Source organism: Sapajus apella, unplaced genomic scaffold (assembly GCF_009761245.1).
Source record: "Sapajus apella isolate SASKATOON/1434 unplaced genomic scaffold, GSC_monkey_1.0 scaffold11, whole genome shotgun sequence".
Lineage (NCBI taxonomy): Eukaryota > Metazoa > Chordata > Mammalia > Primates > Cebidae > Sapajus > Sapajus apella.
Window position 1 is genome coordinate 31,336,561 of NW_022436951.1, and position 13,675 is coordinate 31,350,235.

A 13,675-nucleotide genomic window follows, 5' to 3' on the forward strand; every position below is an offset into this window, starting at 1 on the left:
GGGGTAGCGGAGGTGGCGGTGGGGTAGCGGAGGTGGCGGTGGGGTAGAGGAGGTGGCGGTGGGGTAGCCGAGGTGGCGGTGGGGTAGCGGAGGTGATGGTGGGGTAGCAGAAGTGAGGATAGTGGCCGTTTGCTACCTTCAGTAGTAGTATGAATAAGTCCCAGCCAAGCCGGGTGGAAGCCAGCCTTTCACATAGGAATCAGGAGATTGAGTTTCCAACCTCCACCCTGCAGGATGTTAGCAAATGCCCATTTGCAAACTCATTCCAGGGTTTACGTGCAAAATCAGATTTCTTGTGGCCTCCACATCAAAAGCAATGTTTTGTCTCATTCGAGAACAAATCCACAGGACACTTAAAGTTCAGTGCATTGAAGGATAACCTGAAAAACTGCCATCTTCCTTGTTTCATTCCCTGCCAAGAAAACATTCCCTCTGCTATGAAAACAAGGGAAGCTTCACCCTCAAAATGCAGCCTGTGCGGGCTGGAAGTGGAAACAGCTCCTTGGTGAAGCTACCATCTCCTCTGCCGAGCTCTTAGAAGTTCAGATCCATCTAGGTGTTTATTTCAGGCTCCCCCTGCCCTCCTTTTCTGGATTCATTTCCTAGCTTGGATGAAGCCTTTTGAAACTATTCTCTCCTAAGTGTTGCTCTGCCACTGAGGAGCCCTGACAAATCCAGTTGGCTGCTCATTCAGGCATGAGGGCTTCAGCAGTGAGTTCTTGCAGTCCTGGATGCCTGGGAACCTCATGTGTTCAGTTCACCTTAAGAAAGGGTTGCATAATCCCAGCAGCTCTGCTGCCTGACTTTTAAATTCACCTGGGGTTTTTTCCCTCCCATCTGAGCGTCCCACATACCCTTTCATCCAGTGGTCTGTTGGTTTTTGTCAGTGTCTCTCTTATGCCTTTTATTTATTTATTTTTGAGACCACGTCTCACTGTGTCATCCAGGCTGGAGTGCAGTGGCAAGATCTCAACTCACTGTAACCTCCGCCTCCCAAGTTCAAGCAATTCTCCTGCCTCAGCCTCCCGAGTAGCTGTGATTACAGGTGCCTGCCCCCACGCCTGGATAATTTTATATTTTTAGTAGAGACAAGGTTTCAGTATGTTGGTCAGGCTTGTCTTGAACTCCTGTTCAAGTAATCTACCCTCGGCCCCTCAAAGTGCTGGGATTACAGGCGTGAGCCACCGCGCCCGGCCTCTTATGCTTTTGAAAGGCGTTCTAATTTTCAATGTGTTGATTCAGTTGGAAATTGGGTATTCAGGGGCTGTTGGAAAAATAGAAAGGCATTCTTCTGTGAGTCCACTATTAGCTCAGTCATACAGGGCAGAGCCTCCGTGAATTCCTCTGCCTCCTGTGTCCGCAAAGGTAGTTCAGTCTCGGCAACAGCCTCCTTTAAATGAGTAAGGGGAAAGAATTTCCAGTAGAAATATCCTAGGCTCAGAAGCCGCAAACTCTGCCTCATGCTTTTCAGATTCCTCTGATAAGAGGGTCTTGGTGTCTGTTTATGATTTCACAACAGAGAGGGAGACGAAGGCTACAGTAGTGCAAATGTTCTAGAAAATATATATGCATTTTATTCTGAGCAGCAGAAAAAACAAGATTTCACCTTATCCCTGAAGTGACATCTTCCATCAGCAAATTATAGCTCTGAAGGCAGATTTATCTAAGGTTTACTCATTCATTCATTCAGCAAATAGGGCGCTTCCTCTATGGGTGTCCACTGAGGCCAGGTGCTGTGCCAGGCTCTGAGCAGAACAGACTGTTTCTGCCTCATGGGGTTTCTGCTCTGGAAGAGGGAGGCAGATGGTACGTAAGGTAAACAATAGAACAGGTTCCCAACCAGATGCTACTGCGCTGTGTTGAGTGGGAAGAAGAAAATGAGCAGAGTAATGAGATGTGGGGTGCAGGTGGAAGGGTTACTTCACCTGACGTGGGCTGACATTTAAAGTCTGAGGGAAGCGAGTTCCAGGGAGAAAGATCAGCAAGGTCAACCTCACCGAAGCTAAACAAGTGCGGGCCGCTCCGAAGAAGGAAGGTCAGCATAGCTGGGGCTCCTTTAACAAGAGGTGAGGAGGGAGAAGCGTGGTAGGAAGTTAGGCAGGAACCAAACTTCGCAGGGCCCCGTGGCCGTAGGAGAGGGCTATCTCAGGGCAAAGGGCATTGGAGTGTTACAAGCAGGAAAAGAGGTAGAACCCGACCTGTGTAACAAAGCCATCATTCGGCTGTTGGTAACAGGATGGAGGGAGGAATCAGGCTGGACAGAGTGGAAGCTGGGACATCGCAGAAGAGTCAGCAGCAGTGGTCCAGAGAGGGATGGTGGTTTACACCATAATACGGAGACAGGAGTGGCATACATTCAACCAGAGGGGATAGCTGAATGGTCTTTAGAATGGAAAACGGGCTCTCAGCCCTCACTTCCTCAGCCGAATTCTCCAGGAGGACTTTTATTGCACAGCTGTATGAACTCTAAAAATCATGGGTGGAGTGAACTTAGACCTTGAGAGGTTATACTGACCGTTCTACATTGTGACCTATAGGTGGCATATGATCTCAGTTCATTATCCCTTAAATACTGGAAGCAAACAATAAGCCCTTCCTAGTTGTAGAGTTTTATACCCCACTGACACTAGACAGACAGCATTTTCCAAAGCTTTTTTTAAAAAATAAATTATGAATACATAATAGTTGTACTTATTTATGGGTACATGTGATCTTTTGATACAAGTACATGGTGTATAATAATCAAATAAGGGTTATTGAGATACCATCACCTTAAACATGTATTGTTTATTTATGTTAGGAACACCCCAATTCCATTATTCTGGTTGTTATGAAATATACAATAAATTATTGTGAATTATAGTTGCCTGTGGTGCTATGAAACACTAGATCCTTTCTCTTCTAAATGTATTTTTCTACCCATTAACCAGCCCCTATTACCCCTCTTCCCAGCTGCCCTTCTCAGGCTCTGGTAACCATCATTCTGCTGCCCATCTTCATGAGATCAATTTTTTTTAGCTTCCACATATGTGTGAGAACATACGATATTTATCTTTCTGTGCATGGCTTATTTCACTTAACATAAATAACCTCCAGTTCCATCCATGTTGCTGCAAGTGACAGGATTTAATTCTTTTTAAGGCCAAACAGTGCTGGTAGGAGTGCAAATTAGTGCAAACATTGTGGAAGACAGTGTGGCGATTCCTCAAGGATCTAGAAATGGCAATACTTTTTGTCCCAGCAATCCCATTACTGGGTATATACCCAAAGAATTATAAATTGTTCTATTATAAAGACACATGCACATATATGTGCATTGTGGCACAGTTTACAATAGCAAAGGCCTGGAACCAACCCAAATGTCCATCAATGATAGACTGGATAAAGAAAATGTGGCACATATGCACCATGGAATACTATGCAGCCATAAAAAAAGATGAGTTCATGTCCTCCATAGGGACATGGATGAATCTGGAAACCATCATTCTCAGCAAACTGACACAAGAACAGAAAACCAAACACGACATGTCATCACTCATAGGCGGGTGTCGAACAATTAGAACATGTGGACACAGGGAGGAGAGCATCACACACTGCAGTCAGTTGTGGGGGGCTAGGGGAGGGACAGCAGGGGAGTGGGGAGGAATAACCAGGGGAGAAATACCAAATATAAGAGATGGGGGGATGGAGACAGCAAACCACCTTGCCATGTATGTACCTATGCAACAATCCTGCATGATCTGCACATGTACCCCAGAACCTAAAGTACAATTTAAAAAATTAAATTAAAAATTAAAAACAGCTCCTTACAAACCACAAAAAAATTAAAAACAAATAGAAAAAAAATATGTACCTCATTTTTTTTTGAGACAGACTCTTGCTCTGTCACCCAGGCTGGAGTGCAATGGCACTCTCTTGGCTCACTGCAACCTCTGTCTCCCGGCTTCAAGCAGTTCTCTGCCTCAGCCTCCTGAGTAGCTGGGATTACAGGCATCTGCCACCACACCCAGCATTTTTTTTTTTTTAGTAGAGACCGGGTTTCACCATGTTGGCCAGGCTTTTCTTGAGTACGTGACCTCATGAATCACCTGCCTTGGCCTCCCAAAGTGCTGGGATTACAGGTGTGAGCCACTGTGCCCAGCCAGCATTTTATTTAACCATTCATCTGTTGATGGACACTTGGGTTGATTCCACATCTAGGCTGCTGTGAACAGTGCTGCAGTAAGCATGGGAGTGTAGATATCTTTGGATATACTGATTTCCTTTCTTTTGAATATACACCCAGCAGTGGGATTGCTAGATGATATGGTCATTCTACCAAAGCTTTCTTGACCCATGACCCTTCAGCAGCTGGGAGGGGAGTGGTGCCCTGTGCCCTTCCTGTGAGTGGATGCCTTGAGCTTCAAGGGTCTCCCATAAGGAAGTGGGCAAATAGGCCCCCTCTCTGGGCCTTCGGAAGCTGCTGGCAACTAGAGGAGACTTTTGTCTCTTTCAGCTAGACCATGGGCAGACCAGACAACAGAGCGGGATCCTGCCTCTAGCAGGTTTGCAAAGCCGCAGGCTTCCAGATGCGTGGGGGACATGCGGGCGATGCTCCCTACCCGTCCTTTGGGCCTATAAGAAATGAACTGTCTGAAGGATGATCAAGCACTTCTGAGAGCTCAAATTAGAAATTCTATTCTTGTCACTCTCCAGCTAAAAGCTAAGCTGCTGATACGGACTCCTGCATGCTTCAGTGCAGGTGACAAGCCTTTATTACCCGCCAGTTTTCACCAGAAAAGAAGGCCATAAAACTTACAAAATGACCATCTGTTTGCAGCATCTGCCCTGACCCTGTCTGCGATGTGAACGTTATTGCAAGCGGCTGACATACTGTGGGGATTTTTAGAATAACTGTTCTCCTTTTTTAATATCTGTATGTAAAATGCAGTGTTCAGAGCCAAAGAATGTCTTCTGCTTGGAATGGTCCCCAAGAAAACAAGCTTTGTCAGGGCAAGAACGTGCCTCACTGACAATCACTCCTCATTTGTAATGTTGCTTCTTTTGCTAAACTTTTGTTTTCCTTTTGCTTTTAGCTCAAAACACTGGAATTTCAACTTTGTATAGGAATTCATATGGTGCGCCCACTGAAGACATCAAACACAACCAGGTACAGTGCATGCAACTCCTTTGTATTTCCTTTTCAATGTGACTCATGTGAAATCACCTGGAATTTTAAACATCAGTTTTCCTCCAATATACATAAAGAACTGAAAAAGAAGCAAGGTCCCCTGAGGCCCTCTCCTCACGCCTGTTGCAGCATGTGGGTGGGTGTGTGGGTGTGTGTGTGTGTATTGGACTCGGCAGAACAGCCTCAAATTTGCAAATGGCCTTTGAACCTCGTGCTTGATCTACTGCAGAAAGCAAGTATTTTACTGTGGTGCAAAGCTAAAAGAAAGCCCCAAATTGACCAGTGTAAGATGTTGTTACTAAATAGGAATTGTCTAATTACTGGACAGAGATCACGACACTCCGGTAACCCTGCAAATGCATGAGGAAGGAAGCGCTTGTTATACACAGTCGCTACCAATAAAGGAGACACAGCAAGCTCAATAGAGAGCTTGAAAAAGATAGGATACATAAGTAAGTTCTATTATTCTGCAATAAATGAAATGCATTGTAGTGTCTTGCTACTCAAAATCTAGTTGGAGAACCAGCAGCACCAGCGTTACCCGGAATCTTGTTAGAAATACAGGAGAGAGCCTTCTCTGGCTCCTAACCCTAACCTGACCAAGATTTTTTGTAGCACAATTGCATTTTAATTAGATGCCCTTGTGTGCACATTCAGGTTTGAGGAGCACTGAACAGTAAATTCTTAAGGAACCAATCTGAGAGAGACACTGTGTGTGTGTGTGTGTGTGTGTGTGTGTGTGTGTGTGTGTGTGTGTTATTCAGCAAACATTTATTGAAGGCTCATTTTCCCTGGCTCTGCAGGAACTATAAAAGCCAGCAAACACAATCTGTTCCCCCTCGTTGATAAGAAACTTCCTCCATCTCTCCTTCCCACGTTGGGCATCATCCCAGTCCACATGCAGCATTCTGGAAGACATGTGGTGTTGTCTGTGACCCTCCTGGTGAACGGCTTGGCCCCCACGGCCTATTTGATGTGTTGCTAATATCTAATCAGCCTCCCCTCCATTCTAGTATTTGCTAAAAGCAAAGAAGTCAATGACTAAATAAACAGGGTCATGAGCTGTAGACACCAGGTCACCAGGGAGGTCCCAACTATTCACACGCCAACTTGCCTCCCCAAGCGTAAAGACAAACAGAGACAAAATGTGTTAGAAATGCCAACTTCATTTATGGAAATCCACCAGGCTTCTTGTGGCAAATACAAAATTCAGGATGTACAGTAAGCAGACTGTTGCCAGTTATTACAGATTCTTGTCAGGTTGTAGTAGATCCTTGAGATTTTGCAGCCAAGAGTGTGAGATCTGTCTTGAGTTTCCCCAGGTAGAGAGAAGCTCCTCACCAGAACCAGCTCCCTCTGCACCAGCCTTCCCCTCCCGGGAGTCCTGCTATCACTGGCATTGAAGAAAGGCCCTGAGGTGACCAGGGGTCTTTGACATCTCACAGAGTGGCTGCAGTAGGTTCCAAAAGACTGCCTGCCATCTAGATTTAGAGGACGGTCCATATGACTCTAAGGGGCACATGCTTTTTACCTAAGCAGATCCTGAGCATTGACGCAAACGAGAATTAATGTGCTAAGATGGCATCCTTGCTGCGAGGTGAACACCACCTAGCCATAGCCTTTCTCCCAGAGGTCCCCAGAATGTGCTTGACTCGGTCTCAGAGTGAAGGCCAAGGGTCTTCACCAAGGCCTCTGGGTCTGAGGCGAATGTTTCTAAAATCCATCCTGGAGGAAGAGCAAGCTCCACACCCCTTGTTAGCACTGAGGTGTTGCAGGCAGGCCCCCACAGAGCTGTCTTCATAGCTCAGGTCCACCATCTTTCCCTGAGAGGGACCAGCCAAGGGAAGTGGATGATTGGATCTTTGTATCTTAGCCTAACATCTAACAACATTTTTAAATGTCCGCCAAAGAGAAGGTTTTTTTTTTCCCCCCAGAAGTATTTCCAAGGAGATCATAATGACACTCAGTGAACTTGGAGAGAAGGAAAGAAAGCATTTTATGTACTTTGGACTATGTCATAGGAGCAAACCTTGTCTTTACGTGCAGCTTTCTCTCTTGGGGACTCAATAGGGTGCAACCATCCTAACCCTTCAAAAGACACATTTTCATGGTCAGGAGTCCTAGAGCAGACTCATAAACAGTGTCCCTGACTTGGAGTCTCTGGCCATACAGGTGTGGCCAACCATTCTCGATGAAATGCTTCCAGGCTGGGAGCTTCCTTGGGCCAAAAGTTACCCCAGAACTTCACACCTGGAACAGTTTCACCAGGAGAAATGCTCCAGGGTTTGGTCAGTCCAAGATTGAAGCTTGTCCTCTGCTGAGCACTGTTGTCTCCTGGGTGGCTCCGTCACCAGCCAGGTCTCGGGAGCTTCACACTGGATAGTGACTAAGCTTATGGGGAAGCGATTCATGGAGGGAAATCAGTTCCAAGTAGATCTACAAGATAAGACAAAAGACAGAGCTGAGAAGGAGGCACCTGCACCAGACCTATGACCACACGTGGGTGCTGCTCCTGTGACCGTCTGGGACCCAGGCACATTTTCAGTGAACTCTGAGCTTAAAGACTCCTAGAAGAAACAATCGGTAGTGTAAAACACAGTTTGTGATCTTTGGTTTGACTGTCTGAGGTCAACGGGTTACAGACACCACTTTAAGACTTAACTGACCGGATGCAGTGGCTAATGCCTGTAATCCTAACATTTTGGGAGGCGGAGGCAGGCAGACAGCTTGAGCTCAGTAGTTCAAGACCAGCCTGGGGAACATAGCAAAACCATGTGTCTACAAAAACTACAAAATTTAGCTGGGCATGGTGGCGCATGCCTGTAATCCCAGCTGCCTGGGGTGCTGAGGCAGGAGGATGGCTTAAACCTGGAAGGTGGAGTCTACAGTGAGCTATGATTGCACCACTGCATTCCAGCCTGGGTGACAAAGTGAGACCCTGTCTCAAAAAGAAAAAAAAAAAAAAAGACAGCTATGCATACTTTCTAAAACTCCTTTTGTGTTTCTACCAGTCCATCCCATATTTATAAAGTGAAATATCATGTTGAATGGACTCTATGTGGCTGACAACAGGATTTCTGTTCAGGAACTAGAAACAAAGATTGCTGTTTTGATGACCAGTACTGAAATGATACCTGATGACAACAAAACCAGCATCTTGAGTTCCTTCCTGGTGTCCTTAGTCCCCCTGTCACATGAGCAGGCCAGATGTAATTGTCTGCAGAAATGAGGAAGGTGAAATTCAAGGAGGATACCTGTTTCCTTCAGTCCCTCGGCCAGGAAGAGGCAAACACTCCACCTAGTTCTTCTGTCTTCCTGTCCCATTTTTTCACCTCCGTGCTGGTGGTTCTCAAATTAGAGCATGAGCCAGAATTCCCCAAAGGGCTGTTCAAGTACGGATTGCTGGGTCCCAACCCCAGAGGCCCTGATTCAGTGGGTCCGGAGTGGAGCCCAGTCATCGGCATTTCTAACAAGTTGCCAGGTGATGCTGATGCTGCTGGTATGGGGATCATGCTTTGAGAACCACTGATACGTAACGTCTGGCCTCCTTCATTTTCTATGATCATCTGAGTCTTTAGCCTTCCTGACATGGAAAAGTTGGAAGATCTGTACTGGGCTGCTAGTTCCCTTGTGTTTAAAATAAATCCAGTTTGCTGCCGAATTCGTTAAGGAATAAACCCAAATAAGTCTTTTGTCATTATGCTAACAGAGTTGGAAGGTGTCGTGACACTATCCTTCATAATTCAGAGTGAACATTCTACTATTGAGGAAAAAATTCAGCAAAGATGACTTGGTAGAAACAGAAGCCACAGGACAGAGCACAGAGAGTGTGGGCATATTGACCCTGGAGTGAGCTGCTGGTCACAGCCCCTTTCTAAAACAAGATGCAGCATTAAGGCAAAGCAGTCAAAAGCTTCAGGCTTCGGTGTTTCTGGGCTCCCCTAGACCATGACCGACAGCAAGATTCAGAAATCCCACGGCTCTATCAGGGAATCATTCTACTTCCCTCATCCAAATCTGACTGATGCAAACTTTGCAACTTTTAATGCATTTATTTTTAGCTCTTCTGTGGGAAGGGCTTTTGCAGGGGTCATTTCATCAGCCAGATTTTCAGCACTGTCAGATAATCCCTTAAAGTTTAAAATGCAGCCAATATTCCTCCACTGCAGATGTGTTTCACCAGCAAATGTCCATACCCCAAGACTAGTGAGCAAATTCAGCACCCCCCAGGTTCGGCAGCCTCACATGCCACCTGCGACAGTTCATTTGTACACGCTCTTGGGATTGGGGCACCAAACCTCAGAAGTGATTAAGGAGGGACTTTATGAACAGTACAGCTGAATAGAAGAAGTTAATTCTGTGAGGTAAGAGGCTCAGAAAGCTGATGCCCAGCTCCAAAATATTCACCAACCAGAGAGAACATGACAGCAGTAAAAGCAATTTGAACGAGGTTGTTCAAAAGAAAAAAAAAAATGAAAGCAGAAGCCACTCTGGAGGAGACCCATAAGCTTTGTGAGTGTCTTCCCCTGAAGATGTCCCTGTCTCCTGCACTGTCTCCCCTGCCTCCCAGAATAAGCATAAGAAAACACACCACTTCTTGGTCTCCTTTGTCCACCAATATTTTTTCTTATCTTAGAGCCTGGAGTCAGCTCCTTGAGGCCTGTCCTCCAAGATTTGGCCACGCTGACTGTGATGGCACTGGGCTAGCTTGGTAGAGCACCTGGGTGTCGGGTCAGCCAGCCGTGTGTTCCAGTTCCAGCTCACACCACCACTAGCTATGACATTTTGGAGAAGCTTCTTAACTTCTCTGTGCCTCGGTTTTCTCATCTAGAAGGTGGGAGTTTGATAGCGGGGTGGACGGATGGATGAATTGGTGGGTGCATAGGAAGACAGACATGATAAATTATAGATATTGATGCAGACAGACACACACACACATACAAATATTAATGACTACTGGAGTATTAAAGAATTTGCTAAATATTGAATAGGGTGCCTGCTGAACTAAAAACACAGCAAATCTAGTTCCTTCCCTGTGTAATTTTTCCAAACCTCTAGATTCTGAGACTTTGCATGTCTTGTACTTGGAAAGCAGCCCTGTGTTGGAGTGAAGCGCAACAAAGCACAAGCAGAGCTCTTCACAGAATAGCAAAGGGCACCCCAACCTAGCAGTGCAGTCCGGTAGACCTGGACTTACGGAATTTAATTGCAGATGTTGCACATTTATTCCAAATGTTCCTCTCATCCTTTGTTAGCTCTCAGGCTAAAAAAGGTTTACGCTGTATGGACTTTGACTTTTGCAGGTAGACAGAAACCTCATTCATTCAGCCACCACTAACTAGACAAGTGGGACATCCTAGACAGCTGCTGTGATGAAGTTCACCACTTCCTTTGAAGATCAGGTCAATTACTAGTGTAAATCAATGACATATATAAGAGGGAGTTTCACTTACTCGAGAGAAGAATTACGTGCAAGCCATTAAATGCATTCATTTACACACAGCGTGCTAATTACAAATCATTATCTATTAACTAAGACCAATTTCTAGAGGATGTTTCCATGCTGAACCTTAGTTAAATTAATAGGGAATTACTGAGTTCACCCAGAAGTGATCAAACAGTATTTCTTTAAGAGTGTTTTATAATTCACACCAGACCTCCTCCCCAATTACTGTATATTAGCAACCTGGTATGCACTTGCTGTAGGGTTACCATCACCCTACACCTTGGGAGATTCTGCTCATTTCAGGGGCAGGTGCTTGAATAGGGACCCCAGGGACTAGAACAGGTACTAATGCACAATGTTTACTGCAACATTATTTTTTTGTTGTTGTTATACTTTAAGTTCTGGGGTCCATGTGCAGATCATGTAGATTTGTTGCGTAGGTATACACGTGCCATGGTGGTTTGCTGCATCTCTCCCCCCGTCATCTACATTAGGTGTTTCTCCTAATGTTATCCCCCTGCAATCCACCCACCCGCTGCTATTCCTCCCCTAGCACCCCACCCCCCAACAGGCCCTGGTGTGTGATGCCCCCCTCCCTGTGTCCATGTGTTCTCATTGTTCAACACCCACTTATGAGTGAGAACATGTGGTATTTGGTTTTCTGTTCTTGTGTCAGTTTACTGAGAACGATGGTTTCCAGCTTCATCCATGTCCCTGCAAAGGACATGAACTTATCCTTTTCTATGGCTGCATAGTATTCCATGGTGTATATGTGCCACATTTTCTTTATCTGGTCTATGATTGAAGGGCATTTTGGTTCGTTCCAAGTCTTTCCTATTATAAACAGTGCCTATTGCAACATTATTTACAGCAGCCAAAAGATAGAAATAACCCAAGTATTCACCAATGGATGAATGGATAAATAAAATGTGGTCTGTGCATAGCATGGGATATTTCCTTCTTACATGGATACAATCATGGGGTGCAAGCGGAATTTTGCTGCATTGATGTACCGCACTGCGGCGAAGTCAGGGCCTTCAGTGCACTCATCAGTGGAGCACTGCACATCATGCAGTGGAATGTTACTCAGCCACAAAAACAGATGAAGGTCTGACATATGCAGCACCATGGATGGACCACGCAAGCATGATACTTAGTGAAGGAGGCCAGTCACACAAACACTCTACGCAGCCCCTATATTAGGCAGATTTCTAGAGACAGAAAGTAGAATGGTGCTTGCCATGGGCTGGGAGAGAGGGGGTGAGGAATTACGTTTAATGGGCACAGAGTTTCTGTTTGGGATGATTAAAAAAGATGGTGGTGATGGTTGCACAGCACTGTGAATGTGCTTCATACCACCTAATTAATCTTATGCTTCAAAGTGTCTTAAAGCAGGCAGTTTTATGTTATGTATGTTTTGCCACAATAATGATAAAGATTATATAGAATGATAGCACATGGATGTAGGAGCCAGTTTTCAAAAGGAAAGCCAATGGCAGTTGGAAGTTTTGGAGGAGCAGTGCCGCAGTGGTGGATGCCTGGATGCACACGACCTCTTCTTTGAAGGAGAGCCAGGTGCCGGGGCAAGAGGGAGGTTGAGTCAAGGGAAACCGAGTAACCCAGTGTGGCCCTTCTTTCCCATTCAGGTTTCAGCACAGCCAGTCCCACAGGAGCCCAGCAGAAAAGACTACGAGACCTACCAGCCATTTCAGAATTCCACGAGAACTTACGACGAGTCCTTCTTCGAGGACCAGGTCCACCATCGCCCTCCCGCCAGCGAGTACACCATGCACCTGGGGCTCAAGTCCACCGGCAACTATGTTGACTTCTACTCAGCTGCCCGTCCCTACAGCGAACTGAACTATGAAACGAGCCACTACCCGGCCTCCCCCGACTCCTGGGTGTGAGGAGCGGGGCACAGGCGCTCCGGGAACAGTGCATGTGCATGCATAACCACAAGACATTTCTTTCTGTTTTATTTTTTTCTCCTGCAAATTTAGTTTGTTAAAGCCTGTTCCATAGGAAGGCTGTGATAACCAGTAAGGACATATTAAGAGCTATTTTAGAAAGCTAAATGAATCGCAGGTTAACTTGGAAATCAGTAGAACGCTAAAGCGATCCTAAATACGACAGTGGGTAGCACCTTTCTAGCGTGAGCTATAGAATAATGAGAAGGGCTTTGTATTGAACGTGGCTGATGGGAGGAGACGAGGCATTCGGGCCGGTGGAGCGTGAGGGTTATCATTAAGCACAAGACACAGAATAGTTTACACACTGTATGGGGGACGGCTTCTCACGCTTTGTTTACCCTCTTCATCCGTTGTGATTCTAGGCTTCAAGTTGCATTGGGGTTCCTCTGTACAGCAAGATGTTTCTTGCCTTTTGTTAATGCATTGTTGTAAAGTATTTGATGTACATTACAGATTAAAGAAGAAAAGCGCGCTGTGTATATTACACCAATGCCGCCGTGTTTCCTCATCTATGGTTCTAAATATTGCTTCAATTTCAAACTTTTGAAAGATGTATGGATTTCCGGTTTTTCTTTACTTTCTCCCAGTATGTTTTAACAAAAAAAAAAAAAAAAAAAAAAAAAAAAGCAGGAAAAAAGGAATATTTAGCAGTATTGTTCGTTCTGATATGTGAATTTGTTTGTGGCGACTAAACAAGGCATTCAGCAGTTTCTGACAATTAACATACATCATTCCACACTCCTTGTCAACAAAGTGCTTTTTCACTGCCTAAAATTTTAGATGTAGATATTTGAAATAGATTTTTTCATTTATACCAGTTTTCTTTATGATGATACAGTGTTAAAAGAAAATAAATTACAATTGATCTGTCATCCATATTTGCTAAGAATGTCTATTTCCAAGGACCTATATCTTACAAAATACACATTCTTGCTTGTGTGTCTGTGCGTGTGTGGGTGTATGTATGTCCACGTACTAGAAAAATGACCTGTGTGAGATTTTATTTTGATAGAAGCTATTTCATTTGCTGTTCATCTTGTACAAACTTTGTTTTTCGTTTTTTAGTATAAATGTCCATCGGTTTGTTCT

At 45.0% G+C, this 13,675-nt stretch overlaps 1 protein-coding gene across 13 annotated transcripts in view; it reads left to right on the forward strand.

Annotated features, from left to right (window-relative positions):
* The window catches only part of CTNND2 (catenin delta 2), a 944,995-nt gene extending 931,531 nt beyond the window's left edge, over positions 1 to 13,464 (forward strand). For all 13 annotated transcript variants that reach the window (XM_032278818.1, XM_032278821.1, XM_032278825.1 and 10 more), the window contains 2 exons: positions 5,076 to 5,149; positions 12,263 to 13,464. In XM_032278818.1, the coding sequence (XP_032134709.1) occupies positions 5,076 to 5,149; positions 12,263 to 12,523 (335 nt within the window). In that variant the 3' untranslated portion in view covers positions 12,524 to 13,464. The remainder of the gene's footprint in view (positions 1 to 5,075; positions 5,150 to 12,262) is intronic.
* The last annotated feature ends 211 nt before the right edge of the window (positions 13,465 to 13,675 follow it).